The 24,964-nt window shown below is 38.0% G+C and overlaps 1 protein-coding gene across 4 annotated transcripts in view; it reads left to right on the plus strand.

Annotated features, from left to right (window-relative positions):
- Positions 1-24,964, plus strand: part of LOC144695942 (microtubule-actin cross-linking factor 1-like) — a 554,471-nt gene that overhangs the window by 248,172 nt on the left and 281,335 nt on the right. For all 4 annotated transcript variants that reach the window (XM_078567039.1, XM_078567041.1, XM_078567037.1 and 1 more), the window contains 8 exons: positions 4,854-4,973; positions 5,757-5,852; positions 7,815-7,942; positions 11,731-11,824; positions 12,719-12,873; positions 19,469-19,748; positions 21,019-21,147; positions 23,011-23,088. In XM_078567039.1, the coding sequence (XP_078423165.1) occupies positions 4,854-4,973; positions 5,757-5,852; positions 7,815-7,942; positions 11,731-11,824; positions 12,719-12,873; positions 19,469-19,748; positions 21,019-21,147; positions 23,011-23,088 (1,080 nt within the window). The remainder of the gene's footprint in view (positions 1-4,853; positions 4,974-5,756; positions 5,853-7,814; positions 7,943-11,730; positions 11,825-12,718; positions 12,874-19,468; positions 19,749-21,018; positions 21,148-23,010; positions 23,089-24,964) is intronic.

Consider the following 24,964-nt stretch of genomic DNA (forward strand, 5'->3'; position numbering starts at 1 on the left):
GCGTTGCTTTCAGCCCCGAATCCAGCTCCCGCTCTTTTTAAATCTCTGCTCTGACTCTCAGCTTAGCTCTTTTTAGATCTCTGCTCTGACTCTCAGCTCCCATTCTCCACTATTAACCACTAACCCCAAGAAAAATAATAAACACACAATGTCAGGCATTCGGCCCTCATGCAGTCATTTGGGACACATGCACACGTATCAGAAATAAGGGGAGTTAGAGTCCAATGAAAGAAAAGATAAAAGAATATATAGTTAAGTGTCCTTTGACCTTGGGGCATAGGCTTTAAACGCTGTGCCTGATTTGGGTTAGCTGGTTTCTTGGATGTGGTCAGATGTAGAATATTTTGCAGGTATTATGAGATCTCGGCTTGCTGGTAGGTTTCTGGTAGATCTGACTTCACAAACTGGGTGACACTCTTATTTCAAAAGAGAGAGAGGGAGCGAGCCCAGTCTTCAGCCTTTTTCCTCTGCTGAAGACTTTCTTGACACCGCCTGTGTCACTAGCAATTTTTCTCTGGTGGCTGGGCAGCTTTGCCTTGAAATGCTTTACCCATTATGTATTTCCAAGAGATTTTGGGTGTTTCTGTCTTTGATTGCCATGGATTCAATATCCAGTACTTTCCATTTTTAATATCTCTTCCATAGTTGCGAGTTTCGACGGGTGTCTGGATTATGGGAAATGCCTCACTCTTCACACTCCCCTGCGGGTGATTTGTTTGTTTCTCACCTTCACCTTGGAATGTGGCCTAGTATTTTTAAGCACTTTGCCCTGTCTCAGTTCAAATTGCAACATTTCCAGTCAGTTGAAAGTTAAAAATCATATTTTCAAAAAATAAAGAAGCATAACCTCATGACACTATTTGCACTTTCAGGGAATTATGTATTTAAACTCTTAGTCATCATTTTTCATCTGCAACATTCCATGTCTTGTTATTGAGTAGGCTCTCAAATTTTCCAAGAATGTATTGCCTCACACTAATCCATATTTAATTTCGTTGCCATTTGTCTGACCATTGCATTAACCTGTCTATCTTTTCCTGAAGTTGTTTAGCAGTCTTCCTCACTGCCAAATGTCCTACTTTTGTGTCAGCAGCAAAGGTCAAGTTGCATTCCTTATGCCCAAGTCCAAACGATCTATATGTACCAAGATCAAAAATAGGCCCAGCACTTCCTTTTGGGGTTGCTCAAACTTCTCCAGTCTGAGCATAGCTTCTTTACCCTATCATTGTTTAATGTCTATTCCAAACTTTCTACCCATATTTCTCTGTTTCTTATTGTACAATACACCTGAACTTTTCCAAGTAAACTCTTGGCGCACTTTATCAAATGCCTTTCTGAAAATTCATATGTGCCACATGCACTTTATCGATTTAACTGATTTAAAAAAAACACGATTACATTTGTCAAACTTGCCCTGAACAAATTTATGCTGCCTATCCTTGATTATTTTATTTATTTCCTTCTGCTTAGTAATTTGATTTCCATTTATGGATATTAAGAATTTAACTATTACTGACATTAGATAAACCAATCTTTAGTTACATGGTTTATCCTTCTTTTCCTTTTAAAACAAGTATTTTGTATCAGCTGCTTTCCTGTCCTTTTGTATACTGTAGTTAAGGAGGTTTGAAAATTGTACCCAAAGTTACTTCTGTTTTCTGCTTATCCTAGTGTGAAGTTTCACAAAATTAATAACTTTGCTATAAATAACAATGCATACTTCCCAGACTGAAATAAAAACTTGAATGTTTGAGTTTATTAAACCATTGTCATTTATATGTTAACCAAAGAATTGCATATGTGATATTCATACTGACAAAAATTAATTTACTATCGGCATGGAATCATGGAATCGTACAGCAAAGAGGGAATCCCTTCAATTCCTGATCTCATCTGTTTTTTTAACACCATTATTGACTTGTTCTGCCACCTTCAAAAATTTATCTACATGAACCTCCAGGCCTCCCTGTTCCTGCACTCCCTCTATAATTGTACCATTTAATTTATACTCTGATGCAATTAGGGGAGAAGGGGTCGAATGGCTCCCCTCTTTTTCTCTCACTTCGTTTAACCGCAATAGGTTTTTATTTAAATGGATATACTTGCCAGTTCCATGTGTTTAACTGTTTGTGTGCTGTGGCCATAAAAAACATGATCAGCCAGGTTTCTTGGGTTGCTTTTAAACGAAGGATAAGTTTTATTGTACCTAATTCAGTCTAAGTAAAAATAATAAACAGTGCTCTGACTTTCACACACACACATTCGAGGTTCATACAAATAAATAGATTACAGTGTGGGGAGGATAGATTAAGTAATTTAGAATCCAGTAAAATTAAAGGAGTGTATGACTCTTGAAGATTGGTGCCTTGGCTGGCTTCAAGGCTGAATTTGGCAATTCTGCTGCTCTCGGCACCGAGGTGATTTAAAGATGTAGAGGACGATTTATCTGTTCTTCGGGAGACGACTAAATTCTAAAATCATCTTTTGATCTAAAGCATGGTTTCACAGCAACTCCCTCTTACTACTAACCCTTCCAAAATGCATCACTTCACATTTCTGCATTAAATTTCATCTACCACTTGTCTCAACATTTTAACAGTCTGTCTATGCACTCCTGAAGTTTGCTACCCCTCCTTTTCACTGTTCACTGTATTTCAAAGTTTTATACCCAAGTCTAGATTATTAACATATATCACCTGTCATTGGGAAAATGGAAAAATGCTAGAGTCCATTATTAAGGAAGAAATAGGACATTTAGAAATGTTTAACGCAATCAAACAGAGTCAGCATGGTTTTGTGAAAGGGAAATCATGTTTGACAAATTTGCTAGAGCTCTTTGAGGATATAACAAGCAGAGTTGATAAAGGGGAACCGGCAAATGTAATGTATTTGGATTTCCAGGAGACATTCGATAAGATGCCACATAAAATGTTATTGCACAAGAGAGGAACTCACGGTATTGGGGGTAATGTATTAACATAGATTGAGGATTGGTTAACACACACACAAGACAGAGAGTTGGGATTAATGGGTCATTTTCAGGTTGGAAAGACATAATTAGTGGAGTGCCACAAGGATCAGCCCTAGGGTCTCAATTATTTCCTATCTATATTAGTGACTTTGAGGAGGGGGCAGAGTGTAATGTATCCAAATTTGTTGCTGATATTAAAATATGTGGGAGGGCATGTTGTGATGAGGGCATAAGGAATCTGCAAGGGGATATAGACAGGTTGAGTGAGTGGCAAAAACTTGGCAGTTGGAGTTTTATGTAGGAAAGTGTGAAGTTATGCACTTTGGTAGGAAAAAACAAAAGGCAGACTATTATTTAAATGGAGAGAGACTCCAAAAAAGTGCAGCACAGAGGGATCTGGGTGTTCTTGTGCATGAAACTCTCAAAGTTAGCATGTGGGCACAGCAAGTAATTAAGAAGGCAAATGGCATTTTGCCCTGTGTTGCTAGTGGGTTGGAGTTTAAAAATAGGGAAGTCTTGTTACAACTATACATGGTGTTGGTGAGGCCGCACCTGGAGTACTTTGTGCAGTTTTGGTCCCCGTATTTAAGAAAGGATATACTGGCATTGGAGGCAGTTCAAAAGAGATTCACTAAGCCGATTTCTGGGATGAAGGGGTTGACTTATGAAGAACGGCTAAACAGATTAGGCCTTTATTCATTAGAGTTTAGAAGAATGAGGGGTCATCTTATTGAAACGTACAAGATTCTGAGGGGGCTTGACAGGGTAGATGTTGAGAAGATGTTTCCACTAGTGGAGGAATCTCGAACTAGGGGACATAGTTACAGAATAAGGGGGCACTCATTTAAAGCTGAGTTACAAAGGAATTTCTTCTCTGAAGGTAGTGAATGTCTGGAATTCTCTACCCCAGAGAGTTGTGGAGGCTAGATCACTGAAAGTATTTAAAGAGGAGATGGATAGATTTTTGAAATATTGGGTTGAGGATTATGAGGAGCTGGCACGAAAGAGGAGCTGAGGCCTGGGGAAGATCAGCCATGATCTTATTGAATGGTGGGGCAGCCTGGAGGGGCCAAATGGCCTACTCCTGCTCCTATTTATTATGTTCCTATGTTCTTAAAAAGAGCTGTAGCCCTAATACCAATTCACGAATGACTTGATTCCATACTTCCCTCCAGTCTGACAAACAGTTTCTCCACTGCTCTCTGCTCTCTGCATTCAGTTTCAGTCAATCGCATATCCCCTGTGCCGAAGCCTTCAATTCGGTATTATGTGGCACTTCCTTGATTTTGTTCTGGAATGTTCATATGCACAACATCAACTGCGCTACCTTCATAAACCCTTAGGGAATTTTATCGAAACATTTAATCAAGTTTGTGAGGCATGATTTGCTTTTTAACATAATCAACCTGAAAATGTATTTGTATTACCATTATTGCAATAGCATTCTTCTCCAGAATGGATTTAAAGGAGCTAATCAAATGTGTGAATTTTATTGAACTACATTTCTTTGTACCTTATGTTTTATTAAATTACCGAATGAAAAATATGGCTTAAATGACATAGCAACTTACCTTCAAGCTTGGTGAGTTTTTGTTAGTTCGGGGTATAAAAAAGATGTCCATTTTAAATTTGTGCAGGGACATCTAGGTTTCTTTGACTTATTTGGGTTGTGTAGCTACGTTATCCCTTTTTACAGTCCTGTGTCTAAGCTCTTTGATGAAACAACAGGGGTGATGAAGGTGGTGCAATTGCTTAAATGCACAAAAATTAAGTTTGCTGAAATATTGTTTCATTTGTGGTTCAGCTGATATCTTAAGTTTTGTAATTTTTGTGAATTATTGTTTAAAACATTTCTAATTATTGTTACTGTTTTACTATCCAGGAGGTTGATTCCAAATGGCAGGAATACCAGAATAAAGTAAACTACCTCTTCCAGTGGATCAGACAGCACATCACACTTATGTCTGATAAAGCTTTTCCACACAATCCTGTAGAACTTAAGGTGAACACTCCACATCATCATGCTATGTCATTTTAAAAAAAAAAGTTTGCGTAATCATATAATATTTAAATTAATCCAGATGGCAACAATGGTGAATCTTAGGGACTTCTTCCCATCCATTATGTGAACAAAAGGTTGTTCCAAATATAAAATGGAGAATTGTATGTTATACTTATCCCAATTCTTGTGCTCGCAGTGAATGGCATAACTGCTTGTATCTTAATTGATGGGCTTCGGATTCACCTGAAATGAAGCAATTTTAGCATTTGACTTCGGTTAAAAAAAATCTTGTTACTATTTTGATTTGTGTTGAATTCTTATCTGCTTAAGGGATAGGGCAATTAGACTTACTCAGATCTTCGAAGTCTGAGTTGCCAACTGACTGATGTTCAAATTCACTATGCTCATTGAATGAATTTTGCCAACTTCTCGATGAAATGTATTTGGTGGAATGCTGCATATCATCGTCAGTGCTCAATCTGGGGAAGCAGAACAAAAGAAAAAATTGGCAAAGCCAAATTCATTGAGCACAGACTGTCTTGAAATTAGCTTTACAGTGATATTTATGCAGGCTTTGGTTAGCCTGTGGCTCAGGCAGCTGTAACTTTTGGTTGATGGAAAAAGTTTGATTGTGGGAGCAGTAGTGCAGAAACTAAAAAGAAATATGCGTGGAATTATTAATTGTATTGTTTTGTTCCCAAATGTGAGAGATGATGCAGCAAGCTTTTTGGATTCAGTTGTCTTAAGCTTGAACTGCTGTTTCTTTTCTCTTTCCTCCCCTAGGCACTTTATAACCAATATGTACATTTTAAAGAAACAGAGATACCAGCAAAAGAAGCAGAAAAGGCACAAATACAACATTTATATAAATTATTTGAGGTAAGACATTGGGGGCTAACAATTGGATTGAGCATAAATTAAATTGTGATTTGATCAATTGAGAATGTTTGATTGTAGTGATGAAGCAATGCCTTGAAATTTCAGTGGTGAGGCTGCATCTCATTTGGATAGTACTGGTGAGCTGTAAGTGCCGTTTGTAGGGGACAACCAGTTAGACTGGCTTTGATGCAAGTCAAGTCTGAGAGTCCACTTGTAGAAGGAGGGGTGTGTGTGGGAATTGAATGGTGGCTGCCAGCTAACCTTGGTTTTAATGTGACCTGGGAGGACCACTTCTCCTACTCCTAACTCCATGTTAAGTAAAAAAAAACTTGTCTTTGGAGTGGCAGCCTCCAGTGGCCCATTTAAGGATTATTGATTTGGCTCCTCCGACCATGAATACATGTCACAGGTTGCAGTCATGCACAGCCTGATTTCACGAAGGAGGCTGGCGTTAGATGTCCCACTTGCACAAATGTTAGCCTAAAGCCAATTCCAGATGGGTGATCTGGATGCCTGTGGAAAAACCAATATAGTGGACAATGCAGTTCCAGCGCAGAATGAGATTGCACATACTTCTTGTTGTTTTTAACTAAAAACAGAAAGTGCTGGAAAAAGTCAGCAGGTCTGACAGCATCTGTGGAGAGAGAAAGAGTTTCAAATCCAATATGACTCTTCTTTGGACCTGACAAGAGGTAGAAATGTAATGGCAGTAATAAAGAAACAAAGCATTGGCCCAGCATAGGTGTTGATAGCAAAATAAAGGTCAGCTCTGTCAGAAAGAAAAAAACATGAAAGCAAGATACAAACTGGCACTCAGGTGGTGGGGACAGAATCAAAATGGAGGGCAGTGTTCATGGCCTGAAGCTATGTTTGGAAGGGGTGTTTGGGGCCTTGGACAGTGAGAAGAGAAGAGGTCAAGGGCCAGGTGTTACACCACCTGCAATTGCATGGGAAGGCTCCATGGGAAGGGGATGATGTTCCAGGAGTGATTGAAGGGTTGGACCAGGGTGTTGAAGCAGCTAAAGCAGCAATTTACTTGTAACTTTCAGTTTACTCTACTGTATTCGCTGCTCATAATGCAATCTCCTCTACACTAGGGAGACCAAACACGGACTGATGACCACTTTGCAGAACACCTCCACTCAGCCCACAAGCATGACCCCAACTTTCCAGTCACTTGCAATTTGAATTTAACTCGCTCTCATGCTCACACTTCTGCCCTCAGCCTACTGTAATGTTCCGGTGAAGCCCAACACAAGCTGGAGGAACAGCACCTTATCTTCCAATTAGGCATTCTACAGCCTTCTGCAGTAAACATTGAGTTCAACAACTTCAGATCATGAATGCTATCCTCAATTTTGACATCGACACCCACCCCCACCCCCACCCCAAGTGCCAGTTTGTATCTTGTTTTTATGTTTATGTTTTCAGACACAGCTGACCTTTATTCTGCTATTAATCTGGAGCAATGCTTTGTTTCTTTACTACCACCATTACCACTCCCTCTGCCTTTTTGTTTCATGACATCTTTGGTATTTAATCTCCCCCGCCCACAAACCTATTCCTGACCTTTTTGTTCCATGTGATCGGAACCCCCACCTGCCGCCTCACTTTTTCAACAGCACGAAACTCATCACGTTTCTACCCCTCCTTTCAGATCCAAAGGAGAGTCATATTGGACTCAAAATGTTAACTCTTTTTTTTTCCACAGGTGCTACCAGACTTGTTGAGTTTTTCCAGCATTTGTTGTTTTTATTTCAGATCTCCAGCATCTGCAATATTTTGCTTTCATTATTATTTTGGACTGCGTGGCCACACAATCCAAATTCTAGTTCTGGATCTATAAAAAAGCGCAGCATTTTTCTTCATGCACAAGATGCATATACCTTTATAATTGGGAACTTGTAGTCTTAGGCAATATTTTTATAAATTAAAAAACACTACCTGTTTCTTTTCTCTTAGGTTTGGATAGAGTTTGGTCGAATTTTGCTTCCCCAAGGATACCACCCGAATGATGTAGAAGAAGAATGGGGCAAACTGATCATTGAAATGTTAGAGCGAGAGAAGGCCCTCAGACCTGCAGTAGAAAGGTTAGTTTGTGTATTCTTATAATACTTTCAGTTTTGCAAGCAAATGCATTCTGTGATTAAAGTAGAACTTGTACACCATGCCCTGCAGAATAACCCACATGTATATTTAAATGCTCCATTTTTAGCATTCTAATTAGTTCATTTTTTGAACAACATTTATGAACGTTTGAAGGCAATCATTCAGTCTCTCCTTAAGATAAAAATCCTTATGTACTAGCAATTCTTGAAGTGGCTCATTGGTAGACATTTGGGGGAAAAGGATTGTTTACACTTGTGATTCTCAGTAAGCAATTCCACCACTGAAATTCATTATTTTCATATTTCACCTAATGATGAACATGTGCAAGATGGAAACATATTGTATTTATTAATAAAACAGTCAGGACAGAATAGGTGTGGTAAATAGACGGGGGCTGATACAGCAGCAAACCTGGGTCTTGCTAATATTGGATTGATTCCAAATTGGTTTAAAAAATAATCTTGAACCACACCAACAGTGTGGTTTACACTTTACACTATGCTAGAGTGATTTTGAAAGGATTTTAGCAACTTAAGTCCATGTTTTTGGCTCTTATGATTATGTCAGTGTCGGTGAGACATTAGGCCCTGGAGATTATGTACTTTGAATGCTGTTCCGTACATTCTCCAATAAACAAAATAAGCTGACTTGAATATCTGTTTCTCTATCTGGAACGTTTAACTCTTTAGAAAATAATAGAACTAATGATCTGTATAGTAAATTTGCTGTTTACATATAGCTCCACATTTCTCATTCACCCTTCGCCCAAAATGGGCTGTATTGGCAAGTCACAGACTTGAGGTGACAGGAATGTTGGCAGCATGGTGCCCAATCTAGTAGTGAAAGGTGCAGAATGCCAGCAAAGCGGATAATAAAGAGATTGAAACTTAAAATGATAAACCAAAGCAACTTACCTGCATGACATGCATGTGTCAACAGAGAAACTAGATATCAAACCAAAGGTTCAGCAATAGGCAATGTTCATGTGGAACAGTGTGGGAAAGACTAATTGACATCGAAGTAAATATGAAACATCGGAGTGTGCTCAGAAGACATATTTCAGGCTTCTGCTAATCTTGGTAAATTGCAGGTGGCCAGTGGGGAAGAAAACACCTGACTTCATAAAAATGGTACTATTGGACTAGTTGAAGCAAAAAATAAAATGGTATATAGACCATGCTGATCCACTTCAATTCATTCATGAATGTGATGAAGAAATGTAGCTCTTTTTAATGATAAAGTGGATCTTCACACAATTTGCAATTTTGGATACAGTGCACAGCTTGGCACATTTGAAAATGTGCTGCATCCAGTGAATTGCGTGAACTGCAATCACTGTAGGCAAATGCAGCAACACAGCCGGATGTTACAAACAGTAAATGTGATGGATGGTCAGTTAATCTATTTTTTGGTGACGCTGATTAAGAGAAGAAAGATGGCCAGGACATTGGGGGAATTCCATGCGCTTCCATGAATAGTATCTTGAAGAGTTTTTGCATCCACCTGAACAGTAGATGGAGCCTTGTTCAATAACTCTTCTAAAGGATACCTGTTGTCATGCTGCAGTCTTCAACACTTCACTGAAGTAACAACCCAGATTAAATGCTGAAGTCCAGAAGTAGTGTGTCATGAAGCTACTAATGTACATGATATTTTGGAAAATATTTTTCTTTTAAGAGGTTCAGACTACGGGTGTGCCAGCTAGTCTGGGTGCTTTGATGGGTACTAATTTGGATATGTAAGGGAGATAGCATGCACTTGCATTTTTTGAATAGAGCATTCAAGAAGTGGGGTGAAAACTGACACTTTTCTAGCAGCTACTAAGCAATATGTCTATATTACCAATAAAATTGCTACTATGAAAGGGGTTTCATTGTTAAAAGCTAAAGTTCAAAGAGGCTGGTGAGACAATGAGAATTTGAATTCAATCAGTGGTGGTAGGTATAACTTCAGTTTTCGGATGTGCAGAGTAGAGGCAATGAGAGATGAAAAGGCAGCTGTAAGCCTCCAACAGGCTCCACAGCAATCAAAGTGAAAAGAACCTCATTTTGAATTCGTACAGTGAAAATGCTTTGCCTGGTGTTTGGTTAAGTCTATGGGTTGCTGTTGCCTTAATGGAGATTAGTTTGGAAATTTGTCAAAAGTTACGATAGTAGTAATTTGTAGCCATGTGCATATATATTTGAACCTGTGTAAATTAATAAAATGTTTCACTTAGTTTAATGTAAAACCTCAAGAACTGGTGGTCTGATTCCTGAATTTAGAGTCACATCTCAAACATAACACTTAAAATTATAAGTTATGACAGTTGTTTAAAGGTACCCTTTGGGATTTTTAAATAACTCCGTTTTATCAACTGCATCAGCCGTAACAAGAGCTTGAACTCTCAACCCTCTGTCTTGGAGGCAAAGTGCATGAACTGAGCCACAAGGAATGGCCAACAAATGTGACCTTGCTGAGATTGCCCACATCTGAGTGCAATTTGAAGAAAAACCTCTAATTCTATTGTAGCACTGTTTCTAATGTTAGTTTGGGAACAAATAATTTTACTTAAATCAGGGAAGCCTTGGTGCAGGCATATATTTATACAGCTTTTGGATTTATATATTTATACAGTTTTTTTTTAAGGAAAATGCTTATTTCTATTATCTTAGTTTGTCTCAGTAAATGTATTTTTTAGACATTAAAAAGCAGTTTCTGGTTTCCAATCCCCAAGGGTGTGAACTGTCATATATGACTTGTCCTTTACAATGCAGATCAAATATCTGGTATTTCACAACTATTTCAATATCAGTCAGTCTTTCCCACTGTTCTATATGAACATTTCCTATTGCTTGTTAGAGAGCCTGGATTTGAATTTAATCACATGCTACAATTGTTAATGCTGAAAAGAATCCGAATTAATTCTTCTGTGTGTGCTTTCTCGTTTTCCAATTTGCCATAGTACAGAACTTGAGTATTGCTGAAAAAAGAGACATGTCAAAACTTTTCGCCTTGCACTCATCAGGACACTTCTCAAGAATAGCAATATATTGGTAGTGTGGTGCATTTGTATCAACAGAGCTACATATATTAATACACAGGGCCCTGTTCTTTGCAGACAGAAAGAACATGTACACACATTGCATCTGTTTCAACTAAACAAAATAAGCGGCAGCTGTTCACTGACTCATTCCTTAGTGTAATGCCTTGACTAATCAGGGTCAAACTACCTGATTTAAATTTCAAACAATGCTTGGCAGTTAACTGTCAGTTGCCATTACTGGTACATTGTCCACGGCAACACCTCTACCAATCAGAGTCTACTTGCTAATCAATCAGAACTCTCTTCGCATACAGTTTAACTTGTTGTTTTCCCCTTTATATTAGTATTCTTGCGAAGTGTCCTGATGAGTGCAAGATGAAAAGCTTCAACGTGTCTCTTTTTTCAGCAATTTCCAATTTGTTTTAGCGCAGCAGAGACAGAATCTAATCTCTTCAGCAAAATGTTCAATTTGAACACTGTCAGGAGAAGATGATTGATAAATTTTATGGCTTTTTACTGTTGCAGATCATGGTAGAGGTTTATCTCTAATAATTTACACCGTATGAAATTTGAATGTGTTACTGCCCTTTCTGCTTTAACTGTGTTGTACCAGAGCCAAGTGACATCATGAGAACAAATCCCCTTAAAAAGATAAACATGTAGTTAGTTGCTATAGACTGCCTCTATAGAAGACCTTCTGCTTAACATGAAATCAATTTCTCCTCTTATGTTATACTTCTTTAGGCTGGAACTGCTGCTGCAGATTGCCAACAAGATCCAAAATGGAGCTTTAAACTGCGAGGAAAAATTAACATTGGCTAAAAATACACTGCAAGCGGTAAGTAGAGAAGAACAATACAGAGATGGTTTCTAATGTCTTTGTCCAGTGAGGATAGATTAATTATATATATCATAATAAAAAAAATTCTGGAAATACTCTGACCTGGCAGCATCTGTGGAGAGAGAAACAGAGTTAACATTTCAGGTCTGTGATGTTTCATCAGAAAAAGTTAGAAGTGTAATAGGTTTTGAGCAAGGGGAAAGGAGATGGATGGGAAGAATAACAAAAGGGAAGGTATGCGATAGTGTGGAGGGCAGGAGAAATTAAATGGCAAAAGGTTTCATGGTTCAAGGCCAAAGGGAGTGGTAATGGAACAAGTAAAAGAACAAAAAATTGTGCCTAGAAGAAGTATGAATGGCAGTATCCTGTATAGCTGCCATCTGAAAGCTAAGGAAATGAGAGAAACAAGAGGGGAAAAAAACAAACCAGCAAAGAAAAACAAAATGGGGTCAGAGATTATGATCTAAAATTGTTGAACTTAATGTTGAGTTCAGAAAGCTGTACAATGCTCAGTTGAAAATTAAGGTGCTACCCCTTGAGCTTGTGTTGTGCTTCATTTGAACACTGCAGCAGGTCTAGGACAGGAAGGTCAGAATGGAAGCTCGGGGCCACGCTTGCAGACTGAATGGAAGTGTTCTACAAAATGATCACCCAGTCTGGGCTTGGTCTCCCAAATGTGGAGGACACCACATCATGAGCAGCAAATGAAGATAAATTAATATTTATTTGGGTCATAATATACACATTGGTCTATAAACCATTATTTCCCCTCAACGATATGATTCACTCACTAGCGAATAAACTTCTCCAAATGAACATCAGTCTTGTAAATCATGTCGGAGATTCGTGAACTTAAGTTGAATTCAGTGTATTTCAATCTTTTTTTCCCAGGATGCTGCTCACTTGGAGTCAGGCCAGCAGGTTCAATATGAAACTGAGGTGGTTATGTACTTAGAGGAGTGTGAGCGATTAATGCGACAGCTGCAAATTGATGTACAGATTCTCCGGGATGAGAAATATTATCAGGTAGAACAGATTATTATGAGGTAAGTTTCACCATACATTTATTTGCACTGACCCACTCATTTTTACATTGATACACATGCAACTTTACCTATTAACAGAACATAAATTCAAATTGTTGCATATGGATTCCTTATGTGCACATCAGAAATGCATACACATGTAAGAAAACAGTAAGAGACATAACTAGCCTTTCCACCACCACCTATCAATGTTTTCAGGAATAAATGCAATTGTGATTTGTGACCTTGTGCATTTGTCACTTCTTTAATCAGAGCTGTTACAATCTAGCAAGCTGTTTTGCATAATTGCTATTTCTTTTCTTTTATTGTTAAGCTGCAAAATATCATTCAGCATTGTTTCTATATTTGTGTAATATATCAAAAAATTGACCAAAGTGGTTGATTTTTAAATTTAATTATTATAAGTTATGTGACACAAAGATGTTTCCAGATTGTAGTATGAAATTTAGCCCACAGTAAGGTAACACCTTGATTGGAATGATATCCCTACTAAGCTACTGTTAAGACAGGCATTTCTAAAACTGTGATGAACACCTGTGGTCAGTTTTCTGAAAAGTGAAGTGGCAAGCATGCCATATTCTTAAACTTTCAGTGAGTTTGTGTGTCCATGAATATTCATACTCAGCCTATAGCCAACTCATGAGAGGAGCATTTAGAGCTGTATTTTGTAAAACAGACATTTTTGTGCTTATTGAAGTGCAGGATCATCAGTGCAGGAATGGAATTATGCTTCACTACTTCAAACACTCAGGCCCGAATTTTTGCATAGCCAGAAGGGCTCCATGCCCTAGGCAAAATAGCACCAGAACCCAGATTCCCACCTCCCGTATCAGCAGCCCCCCCTGCCCTCCCTGCATTTCATCTTGGTGGGGGTAGAACATATTTCACACACCCACAGTTCACTGAGGTAGTGGCACATTTAAAAGTGCAGCTGCCTTCAACCAGAAACCATTTTGGTCACCCAGGTTTCTGAAACATGACTTGTGTGTGTGTGCGCGCGCTTTATGAGCTTGAATGCAAGGCCTAAACCTACTAGAATTGTTTGGAGAAGTCAGGCACCCCTCTGGGAGAGTTCAGGCACCCCTTTAGGACGAAGAGCTGACATGAATGGGTGTAAAAAGTGGATAAGTGGAGCTGTCAAGTAACTTAAATCCCATGCTCTTTAAACATTGAAAATAAAACAGCCTGTAGTTGAAAAGAATTGGTGCTTACAATTTCAATAGATGTTTGTTGACATAAGTCTAAGTGTTACCATTATATTATTTCTGCTTGACTGTTTCTACAGCTTTTCAGTATCACAGTGGGAAACCTGTTGTCATGAAGAGATATTAATGTGTATAACATTATTGGAAATTATTTTAAAATTGAACTTGTAGTAGGATCTGTGCCTCTGTGTGTGTCGATGTGTGTGGCTTAATTGGATTAAAGCCAGCTGGGTGGGTGCTTTGATCTATAGTAGTTTGAGATGTTAATTAGATAAACATAAAGATAAACGGTAAAGTGCAATTTGCATTTGTTGAATAAACCATTCAAAATAATGGGTAAAATCGTGCACCTGGCTAGGAGACACCAAGCGATGTGTTTATATTACTAATAAAATTGGTGGAATGAAAGGATTATTGTTAGGAGAGGTAAAATTTTAAAAACCTAGTAATACAATGGAAAACTTACATTCAAAGGGACAGCTAGGTATAAACAGACAGGAGTTTATGTGAGAGTCAGAGGCATTTAACATCTAACCAGCCTGTAAGCCTACAACTGTATCTGAAAACGAACCAAATTAATAAATGTTTTATTTAGTTTTACATAAGAAAAGCCTCTTGAGGCTTGGTGATCTTATTATTGAATTCAGAGCTGCATCTCAAACATACCAATTGAAAATATAGATTATGACAGTTGTTCCAGTTTCCCTGTGGTAATTAAGCAACTCAGCCTTTACCAAATGCTGTGTCATAACAATTGGGGGCTCACCCGGGAATAATATTTGTAATTCCTTGATTGGTTTGGAATTGGTGAATCTTAAGGTTACGAGTATGAGAAGTATTTTAAATTCAGGAGTTGGTGAGATTTTTTTTAAGTGGTGAGACTGCAAGATGGTTTTGGCAATTGCTAAGACTTGTCTGGGAGTAGAAGATATAACTCTGATTGGGTTACAAAAAGTAACCAAGAGTAAGTTAAGAGTTGGTGGATAAATTACAATTGGGGTCACCTGCGGGGGCTAGGAAATTAGATGTAATTAAAGATATAGCACAGCATTTACAGTTGGAAGTGATACCTGACACTAGTGAGTCACAGCTGGAGGTAGTGAGACTTCAGTTACAAATGAAGACAGTTGAATTTGAACAAGCAGAGGAACTGAAAAAACTTGAATTAGAAGCAAAGGAAAGAGGGCATTTCAAAGCGAGTTAGAAATTATGAAGATAGAGGAGGAGGAAAGAGAGAGAGAATTTCAACTGAAAACGTTGGCAGTTAAAAGAGATACCAGGAGGCGAGGAAGGACTTATTTCCAGAGTAGAACCCAGTGGGGAGATGTTTAAATTTATACAAGCTCTTCCAAAGTTTGAGGAAAAAGATATTGAAGCATTCTTTATTTAATTTGAGAAGATAGCTAAACAGATGAAATGGCCACAGGAAAGTTGGACGTTATTGTTATAGGTTGGTGGGTAGAGTGCATGAGGTATATGCTTCGCTACCTGAAGAGGTATCGGTGAATTATGATGTGGTGAAAAGGGCTATTTTGAGTGTATATGAGTTGGTTCCTGAGGCATACAGGCAGAAATTTAGGAATATGAGAAAACAGCCTGGGCAAACTTATATTGAGTTGAGAGACTAAAGTAAAGTAACTTTGACTGGTGAATACAGGCATTAAAAATAGAGACAAAATGTGCAGCTCTTAGGGAAGCAATTATTTTGGAAGAATTTAAAGATTCAATTCCTTCAGTAATGAGAACTCTTGGAGGAACAGAGGGTTGATTCTGTAAGGCAAGCAGCAGAGATAGCTGACAATTGAGTTAGTTCATCGAGCTAAACCTTTTTCTCATCACCCTTTTAAATCAGAAAAGGATAGAAGGTAGGAAGATAGGTAGTCAGGGAAGAGGAGGAGTAGCTGGAAATTCCCAGGAAGCTTTTTCTCAGAATAAAAAGGAAGGTGCTGAGGGTAGGAATGACATTCAAAAATTGAGGTGTTTTCATTGTAATAAAGTGGGGCACACACAGTCAGTGTTTTGGAAATTACTGGGAAAATCTGTTGGAATTATTGGGTTGCAGAAAAGTTTTGGAAATAAAAGTACTGTGGGTCCTGAGGTTCAGGCACAGGAAAAACCAGTGGTTTGTGTACAAGTAAAACAGGAAGAATCAGTGATAGGTAAAGAAGTGGGAATGTGTTAACAGTTTACCCAAGAGAATCCTGAGGAGCAGGTTGCAGAAATGTTTAAAGACTTTGTGTGTGAAGGGAAAGTCTTTCCATGTATACAGGGTGGAGTAGGTAAAGATGTTACAATTTTAAACAGACACTAGGCAAAACACATTTGACCTTACGAATGCAATATGAGGTTCCTTTCAATTTGGTTCCTTTTCAGACACAGTTGTAGGCTTACAGGTTGGTTAGATGTTAAATGCCTCTGACTCTCGCACACAAACTCCTTTCTGTTTATACCTAGATATCCCTTTGTAAATTTTCCATTGTATTGCTAGGTTTTTAAAATTTTACTTCTCCTAACAATAACCTTTTCATTCCACCAATCTTATTAGTAATATAACCACATTGCTTGGTGTCTCCCAGCTATAGGTGCAAGATTTTACCCATCCTTTTGAATGGTTTATTCAACAAATGCAAATTGCACTTTACCTTTTATCCTTATGTTTATCTAATTAACATCTCTACGATGCATCAAAGCACCCAGACTAGCTGGCTTTAATCCAATTAAGCCACACACATAGACACAGACCCTACTAAAGGTCCAATTTAAAAATAATTTCCAATAACATTATACACATTAATATCTCTTCATGACACTGTAAGTTCACAGCTCCAAAGTGGTCACAAAGCTATTAGCTGTATTTGATGTGGGACTGTGAATACAAAGGTTTGTTTTTATAAGGGAGTAAGTACTTGAAGGGATTTAAATGTATTGAGTGGGCTTTTATCAATGAGTGTATTTTAATATGGTGAAGTCTGTAATAGATACTTAGAACTTTATTTTATTTATCCTGAGGTCTGCCCATGGTTGGTGCTGCATGAGTTGACATGGAGGGTGTAAGGGCAAAGGGTGCTGGGTGGGGGGCATGGGTTGGCATGAGTTGGCACTAAGTTGGCATTGGGGCTGTAAAAGGCTATGGGGATGGGTAGAGGGGTATAGATTGGCATGGAGGGTATTAGGGACAGTGGGGGTGCATAGAGGGGCATGAGGTGTCATGAGTTGGCATGGAGTATGTCAGAGTTAAGGGATGAGGCTAGAGGGCTTTTTTATTTGATTGTTTTTATGACAACTGGGAAGAAGTCCCAGAGCACCAAGGTGGGCAATTTAAACAGCCCACCTCAGCACCTGGGCTGTGTTATGGCACAGCCGATGGTAAATGCTGAGTTGCTCAAATCCCAGAGGGAAACTTGAAACAACTGCCACAGTTTATTTGCTATTTGTATAACTTTCAAAATGTATGTCTTGAATTCAGCAGTAATAAGACCCCCAAGTCTTTTAGGTTTTTTTACAAAACTAGATTCAACATTTATTAATACGAGAAATGATTTTTTAAATACATACATCTACAAATTACTACTATGATAGCCTCTAAATCCCTGAATCAATCTAACTCCCAGTTACACTTCGGTTAAGGCAACAGTAAGACCCACAGATTTTAAAGGATCTAGGCAAAGAAACATGATACGCTGAACAAGTCGAATTCAAAGTGAGTTTTCTTAACTTAAGTCCTTTGAAGACAGCAGCTTGAGGCATAGCTGCTGAAGCCTTTTCAAATGCCTACCCATACACACAACCTTTGCTCCTTAATGCATCTTTTCCCCTTTGAATGCAAATTCCCATTGGTTCACTATGTCTTTTGACTTTATCTTTCTGATGATAATCTCTGACAGTACTAAGATTTACCAGTAATCTTTGGGAAAAATAAATACTTTTTCTAAACTTCACCTGGTTAGGTGATACATTTCACCCCTCTTTTGTAAACAATCTAGTCTGGTTTATTTAAAAATGCAAATATTTTACCTTACACCCTAAACTTCCCCCATGTTTACATCAAAGCCTTCAGACCAGCTGCCTTTAATCTAATTAAGTCTCTCTCACACACACGCACACACACCTCCCACTATTACTGTATTTTACAATAAATTCCAATAACATTATGAGAATTATATCTTCCTGACAGGCTGCCTCCACACTGTTTCTGAGGGTGGAGGGCCTTACTCCAGTTAGCACCCATCCTCCCCCAGAATGAAAATCCGAACATTCAGAGCACTTTCTCCAGAGTTGAGTTTGTGGAATCGGGAAATTTCCTGACTCTGTGTATCCAACACAGGAGCAAGAATTTGGGCCTCAGTTCAGGATTAGATTCTACCTGAGTAATATTTTATAAGCATCAATTCCTTTCTTCTCTACTTCCATAACATACTTGTACTCATCTACAAGTTAGCTTTACTGAATAATTGTGAATTTATCAACTCCCCACATCAATGGACCTTGTGGCTTCTTTGAGTTTGAAAATGTAATACTAGTTTTTAGTATTACAATTCTTGTGTCTGTGTCTCCACCCAGCAGGAAGGGAGCTGAGATTGCCCTAAAGTCTTTAATGTAGGGCATTTAGAGTGAGATGAAGCAAGATTGAAGGAGACTCGTGTAGAGAATAAACACCAGCTTGGACATGTTGGGTCAGGTGGTCTGATTTTGTAAAGCCTATGTACCAAAGGGGGAGACTTCTATCCCACAAGTTTCAATTGGATTGAATCCAGACTTAAATTTGGGAAGAGAGTGCCTTTGGATCCCTGCATAAAGCTGAAGCTAACAGCGGAACATTGAGGCAGTGATTACTTACTGACTAGGTTTGCTCTAGCAATGTGCCACTAAAGCCTCAATAGTAGCAGTGGTAGAAAATCTCTCCTAAATATATTACATGGCATAGCTATTCAATATTATATTAAAGTTATTCAGGTGGTGGGATAGGACATGAGCTTAAAACAGGAAAAATATCTTTACACAAAAAGCATTTTGGAATGCTCCACCAAGTTAGGTCATGGAATCAAGGAGGCATTCAAGATACAGTTGAGTGCAAGGCTGGATGAGTTGAAATGTTCAAGGAATGATCTTAACAGATTAAAAATGATCTTTTCCGACCTTTGCTTATTTCTATGATCCAGTGAATTGATTTGATTTAGTTGCTTTATGTGACACTTAAATCAGTAAGGGAATGTCATTGAAGATGAACGATAACTTTTAGTTGCATATTCTGCATTAAGATAGTTTCAGATATTGTTTTAATATAAAAACCATTGCAAAAATGTTGCCTAATGAATTCAGTGTGCCAACAGCTGTGTATTTTCATTTGGAAAGCGTTGACTTCTCAAATTTCTTTATCTCTTTATTCACAGAATTATTAAACTACAGGATGAGCTGTTGGCATTGAGGCTTGAATGCACAAACCTGTACAGAAAAGGACATTTCATCTCCTCCACAGAGCATTTACAACCTTTGAACTTGACTGTCACTGACTTAACAACTGATGTTAGTTCAGGCACTTTGCACATCACCTCCCTCACAGGGTTTAAAAAACCCATGACAAGATCGGAATTGGTTGCAGTCTCTTCAACACAAGATGAAGGAAGCCTGAGATTTGTGTATGAGCTTTTGGCTTGGGTGGAGGAAGTACAGGTACTATACATTTCTTCAGTTCAACAAAAGTCCGAACTATGTGCTATACTTGTACAAGCTAAGGATTCTATGGCTATGAATTGTTCAAAACAAATGTTACCAATGATCTGTAGATCGTAATAGTTCCACCAACAAGCTTTATCAAACTCTAATAATAGTGAATTTATTGTCTTTTATTGTTACACTGTGTTCATACTACAATATTATTTGAACGGCACCTTGAAATGCAATCTTTGCTAGCATATATTTTCATTTGCCATAAATTTATGCTTCCATATATAAATATATGCTATACTGCTAAGGTTGTAAAGAAATATGATTCAATATACTGTTTCATTTCCTGCATCTAATCTTAAGATTGTAATGGATAAGTGCTGATCAGGTATTACTTTCCCATTCTAGATTCTATAGTTAGTAATAAGTATCGGACCAGCTCAGTGGGAATCCAAGTCAAGCTGAATGGGAATCCCTGTGGCTTGTCAGTAATCTGGGCCTTTTCAAGTTTTCATACTGGAAATAGATATTCTCTGAGCTTTACATTAACACATCTAGTTGTAGCTTTGAAGAATGCAAGTTCTTGTAACCCTAATTTTCTTTTTAAGCGTTCTTGCAGTGTTATTTGTTTCTCAATGCAGATTATGCAATAATTAAAACAAAGTGCTGGAAATACTCAACAGGTCTGTCAGCATCTGTGGAGAGAGAAACTGAGTTACCGTTTCAAGTCAAATATAACTGTTCTTCAGAACAGACTATGCCAACCTATTTCCAGAGTGGTTCCAGCTGTCACCACATTAAGGTGTTTAGGGCTCAGTGTGACTAAAGTGCAGACCGAATGATTTTCTGTCAGGGCGTATATGTGTGCATTATTGGCAGATTTTCTGATGTGTGTGTATTGTACATGTAGTTATGATCATTATTTCCATTTTCTTTTAGCTCCAGTTAGAAGTTTCTTGGTTTGGAGAGCTCACAATTATTTTTATACTGTGTTACATAACTTGCTGCTGCCAACTCTTGTCCTAGTCTTTCACAACCTTTGTGGATATTCCAAATCAGTCTTACTAATTTCACTAAGGCCAGCAAGCATGAAAACTTGATTTTCATCAAATTGATGAGTCAGATATGTTTGTTTTTGGGTGTCACTGGCTGCATGAAATTCTCGTATTGGGAGGCAATAACACCGGCACAGGTCTTGCACAATATCCAAGCAGCTTTAAAACATTTGCAACATGAAAATAGTATGGAATTGATGATGCGTGGTTTGATCCTGCAGGTAAGACTTGACCGGGCTGAATGGGGCACTGATTTACCAAGTGTAGAGACACAGCTCGATACCCACAAGACAATCCACACTGCAGTGGAAGAACTGGAATCTAGTCTTAAGGAAGCTAAAATTTATGAGGTAAGCCTTTCTATGTTTATGTTTTAGTAATTTAGGCATATGTGTTTCACAACCATATGATTAAATCAAAACTCTGGATTAGCCATTGCTCTTTTTCCAAATTTCTGCTAAATGGTAGCATCTGCTGGGCATGCTACTTGGCATAGGGCTGCACAATAGTCAATCCTCAGCAGGGGGCTGCTGAAGGGGATTGTCCTGCCACTTTATTACTGAACAACTTAGATGGTAAAAAAGCTGGTGGCAATGCCTTCTCCATCTGTTCTAAACTGAATCTATTTGTATGAAAATTAATGACATTGTGACAACGAGGAGGAGCGAATAGTAGAGGAAAATGTGTTAATAGTCACGGTAAATATAGCATTAACTCTGTTTGGAAATTATTTATTGTCCCATCAGATCTGATTTGTTAATGTCTAAACTGAGTGCTAATAGATCTTTGTACAAATTATCAGCGCATATTTTTTTTCTATTTTAGGGCACATATGCAATATACATCAGTTGACCAAATTAAAACCATCACTATATTTTTGTATTCTACATGTATTATTTCTAAAAACACCATTTTGTTTTACATTGAATTATCTTGTCTGTGAAGTTAAAAATGGGCAATTTTATTTTGCTTTGTGTATTTTTTTTTGAAAACAAGGTCTACTCATGGCAGGCGCTACCTCCTGGCCCAGATTATATGCAGATAAACATGCTTATGGAACAAAGGATCAAGTGATTGTTTTATTTGACTTTAATGTATCGATTGGTTTCTTATGGACTTTATTTATTATCCAAGCTCCATTATTTTTGACACAGCCTGTTTGGAAATAAAGTCTGTTCTAGCTAATTTTGAGAAAATTGAGTTCTTGTCTTAAATATCTTGGGGTATTTACAAACTTCTGATCGTGCCACAATTCCATTTGTTGAAAGACTACTTTCTCAACTCACCATATAGTAGTAGTAAGAAAAAATCAGAAATAAAAGCAGCCATCTTTCCACCTTTTGGCAATGGGAACATGGTTTAGAAATTATGGTTGATAAATATCTGCAAATCGTATGTTTTTAAATTCCATACTGCATTCCATTCCTTTCTCCTTTCTCAACCAACTGACTCCAGAAGACGTTAGAAAGCTTGCAGACTGGGCAGTTAAGTGGTATGTTAACTTAACATTGATAAATGTGTTCGGTGATGCACTAAAACAGAAACATCACATCCACCTAAGAGAATAAATATCTGAATGGGATAAAGAGCAAAGCGTTCTAAGGATACAGGTGAACAAATCATTAAAAGCAGAATTGTAGGTCAGCAAAGCAATTAATAAAAAACTAACAAAGCATTGGGATTTATTTCTGGGAGCACAGAATTCAAATGTGATGAAATTTTGTTAAACATATAGGAACCCTGGTCAAGATGGGGTTGGGATTCACATTTGAAAACACAATTGGCCACAACAGGGGCTCATGAGAGTAGGAAATATGGGCAGTAAGCCATATGGCCCCATGAACCTTCTTTAACATTCAAGAAGTTTGTGGCTGATTTTCTACCTCAGCTCCATTTTCCTGCCCTATCCCCATATTTCTTGATCCAGTCAGCGTACAGCACAGTAATAAATAGTCCTGCCTTAGATTTCCATGCACAATTTTCGAGTAAGTTGCGTTTTCATCTTTTGTACTAGGTTGGATAAGCAAAAGGCACTTTATTCATTAATGGTTCTTTATAACATGGCTTTTGTGCTTTCAGAGAGCATCACTGATGACAAGTTTGAATCTTTAAATCCCACTTTTGCATTGCTGTGAGCTGTGATGTAATTGTACAGAAACAATGAAACCATCCATTACAACATAATTAATTATTGCCACTTGTTCTGTTTGCAGGGCCAAATCTCTTCCAACTTTAAGACCAGTTATTCAGACACATTGAGTAAACTGGAGTTACAATACCTCAAACTACTGGTAAGTTAATTATTTAAATCACTCAGTTATTTCACTATTAATGGGCAATAACAGTGCTACCCAGAGTATTACTAATTTGATAACCTTACCTGCACTGAATACTGAAAGCTATCAGCTGCCCTAACCAAATCCTGTCTGTACCAATAATTAAATTAATGGCAGATGAAAACGTAAACATTTTTCATTGGAATGGCACATTATAACTTTTGGATTAAATCTAAGCTAATTGCTTTGTTATACAATTCATTGGAACAAAGCAAACATGTTCGTGCATCTCTAAAGATATGTTGCATCTGTATTTGTCCCAGCCTACTTCAACTCACTAGAATTCTGCAGCACTTCAAAGTCAATTTCTGCAGCAAACCAAACCAAATTCTGTAGCAAGAGAGTATAGATTCTATGGCATGTTGCCAAGCAGTCCTGTACATATTTGTCTTAAGAAAAATCCAATAGCAGCAATTTTAGAGTTTTTTTAAAGCTCAGGTTTAAGCAATCGCACATGAACTAGTTTACATACTAGGAGGAGGAGAAGAGCTAGCAGGAGGCAAAGCAAAGACTTCAGCAGCAATAGGGAAACAAACCCTAAGCAATCAGCAGGATAGCCAACAGTCATGATGTCGTGCAACCAACCAGACACAGCCTATCTGCAGCCAGTCACCATAGGAAAGGAGACAGCTCCGGATGTGTGAGCAGTAGCAGAGCAACAGAGATGACAAGTGTATGTCTTGTTTAGCTTGCGCACTTTGCAAGCCAGTGCATTATGGGATCGCAGAATACATTTTTTGTGTTAGTTCGGTTGCTGAAGTAAAATGGAAGCTGCAATGTGCAATCACCTCCGCGTCTATGTGTGTGTTAATTAATCTTTGAAAAGTGTTATGGCACAGCCGATGGTAAATGCGGAGTTGTTCAAATCCCAAAGGGAAACTTGAAACAACTGCCACAACTTGTTTTGCAATTTGTATAAATTTCGAGATGCAAGCCTTGAATTCTGTAGTAATAAGATCACCAAGTCTTATAGGTTTCTACAAAACTAAATTAGACATTTATTAATAGAAGAAATGACTTTAAATACATATAGATCTACAAATTACTACTGTGATAAATTTTAAATCCCCTACTAAATCTGACTCCCAGTTACACTTTCATTAAGACAACAGTAAGACACACATTAAGACCCAGGCAAAGTAAATGATACCCTGAACAGTCGAATTCAAAGTGAGTTCTCTCAACTTCAGTCCCTGAAGGCAGCAGTTTGCTACATACAGGCTGAAGGCGTTTCATACTTGTTGAATCTTAGACTGCCTTCCCTTACACACAGCCTTCGCTCCTTTATACATATTTTCCCTTTTGAATGCAAACACCCATTGTTTCACTATGTCTTTGGACTTTATCTCCCTGATAATAAAAAATCTCTCATAGCACTAAGTTTTACTAGTAATCTTTGAGAAAAATAAACACACTGTTTCTAAACTTCACCTGACTAGGTGACACATTTCACCCCTCCTTTGAAAACAATCTAGGCTGGTTTATTTAAAAATGCAAATGTCCTTTTATAGCTTACTTTCTAAACTTCTCCCATGTTTACATAAAAGCCTTCGGACCAGCTGCCTTTAATTCAATTGAGTCCCTCTCTCTCACACACACCCCCAACACACCACCCCTCCCCCCCCCTCCCCACACACACTATTTTACAATCAATTCCAATAACATTATGGACAGTTTTATACTTTCTGACAAAAGTTATCGGCTGTACCAATATTAAAATGTAACAAATTGGTGACGAGGACAACGGACTTTTTGTGGTAATGGCACTCAAAAAGCAAAACTAAAGTGAAAGAGCAAGTAGAAAGAAATTACTAGTTTTTAAAAAAAAAGG

The sequence above is a fragment of the Cetorhinus maximus genome, chromosome 21, assembly GCF_964194155.1.
Source record: "Cetorhinus maximus chromosome 21, sCetMax3.hap1.1, whole genome shotgun sequence".
In the NCBI taxonomy this organism is placed as follows: domain Eukaryota; kingdom Metazoa; phylum Chordata; class Chondrichthyes; order Lamniformes; family Cetorhinidae; genus Cetorhinus; species Cetorhinus maximus.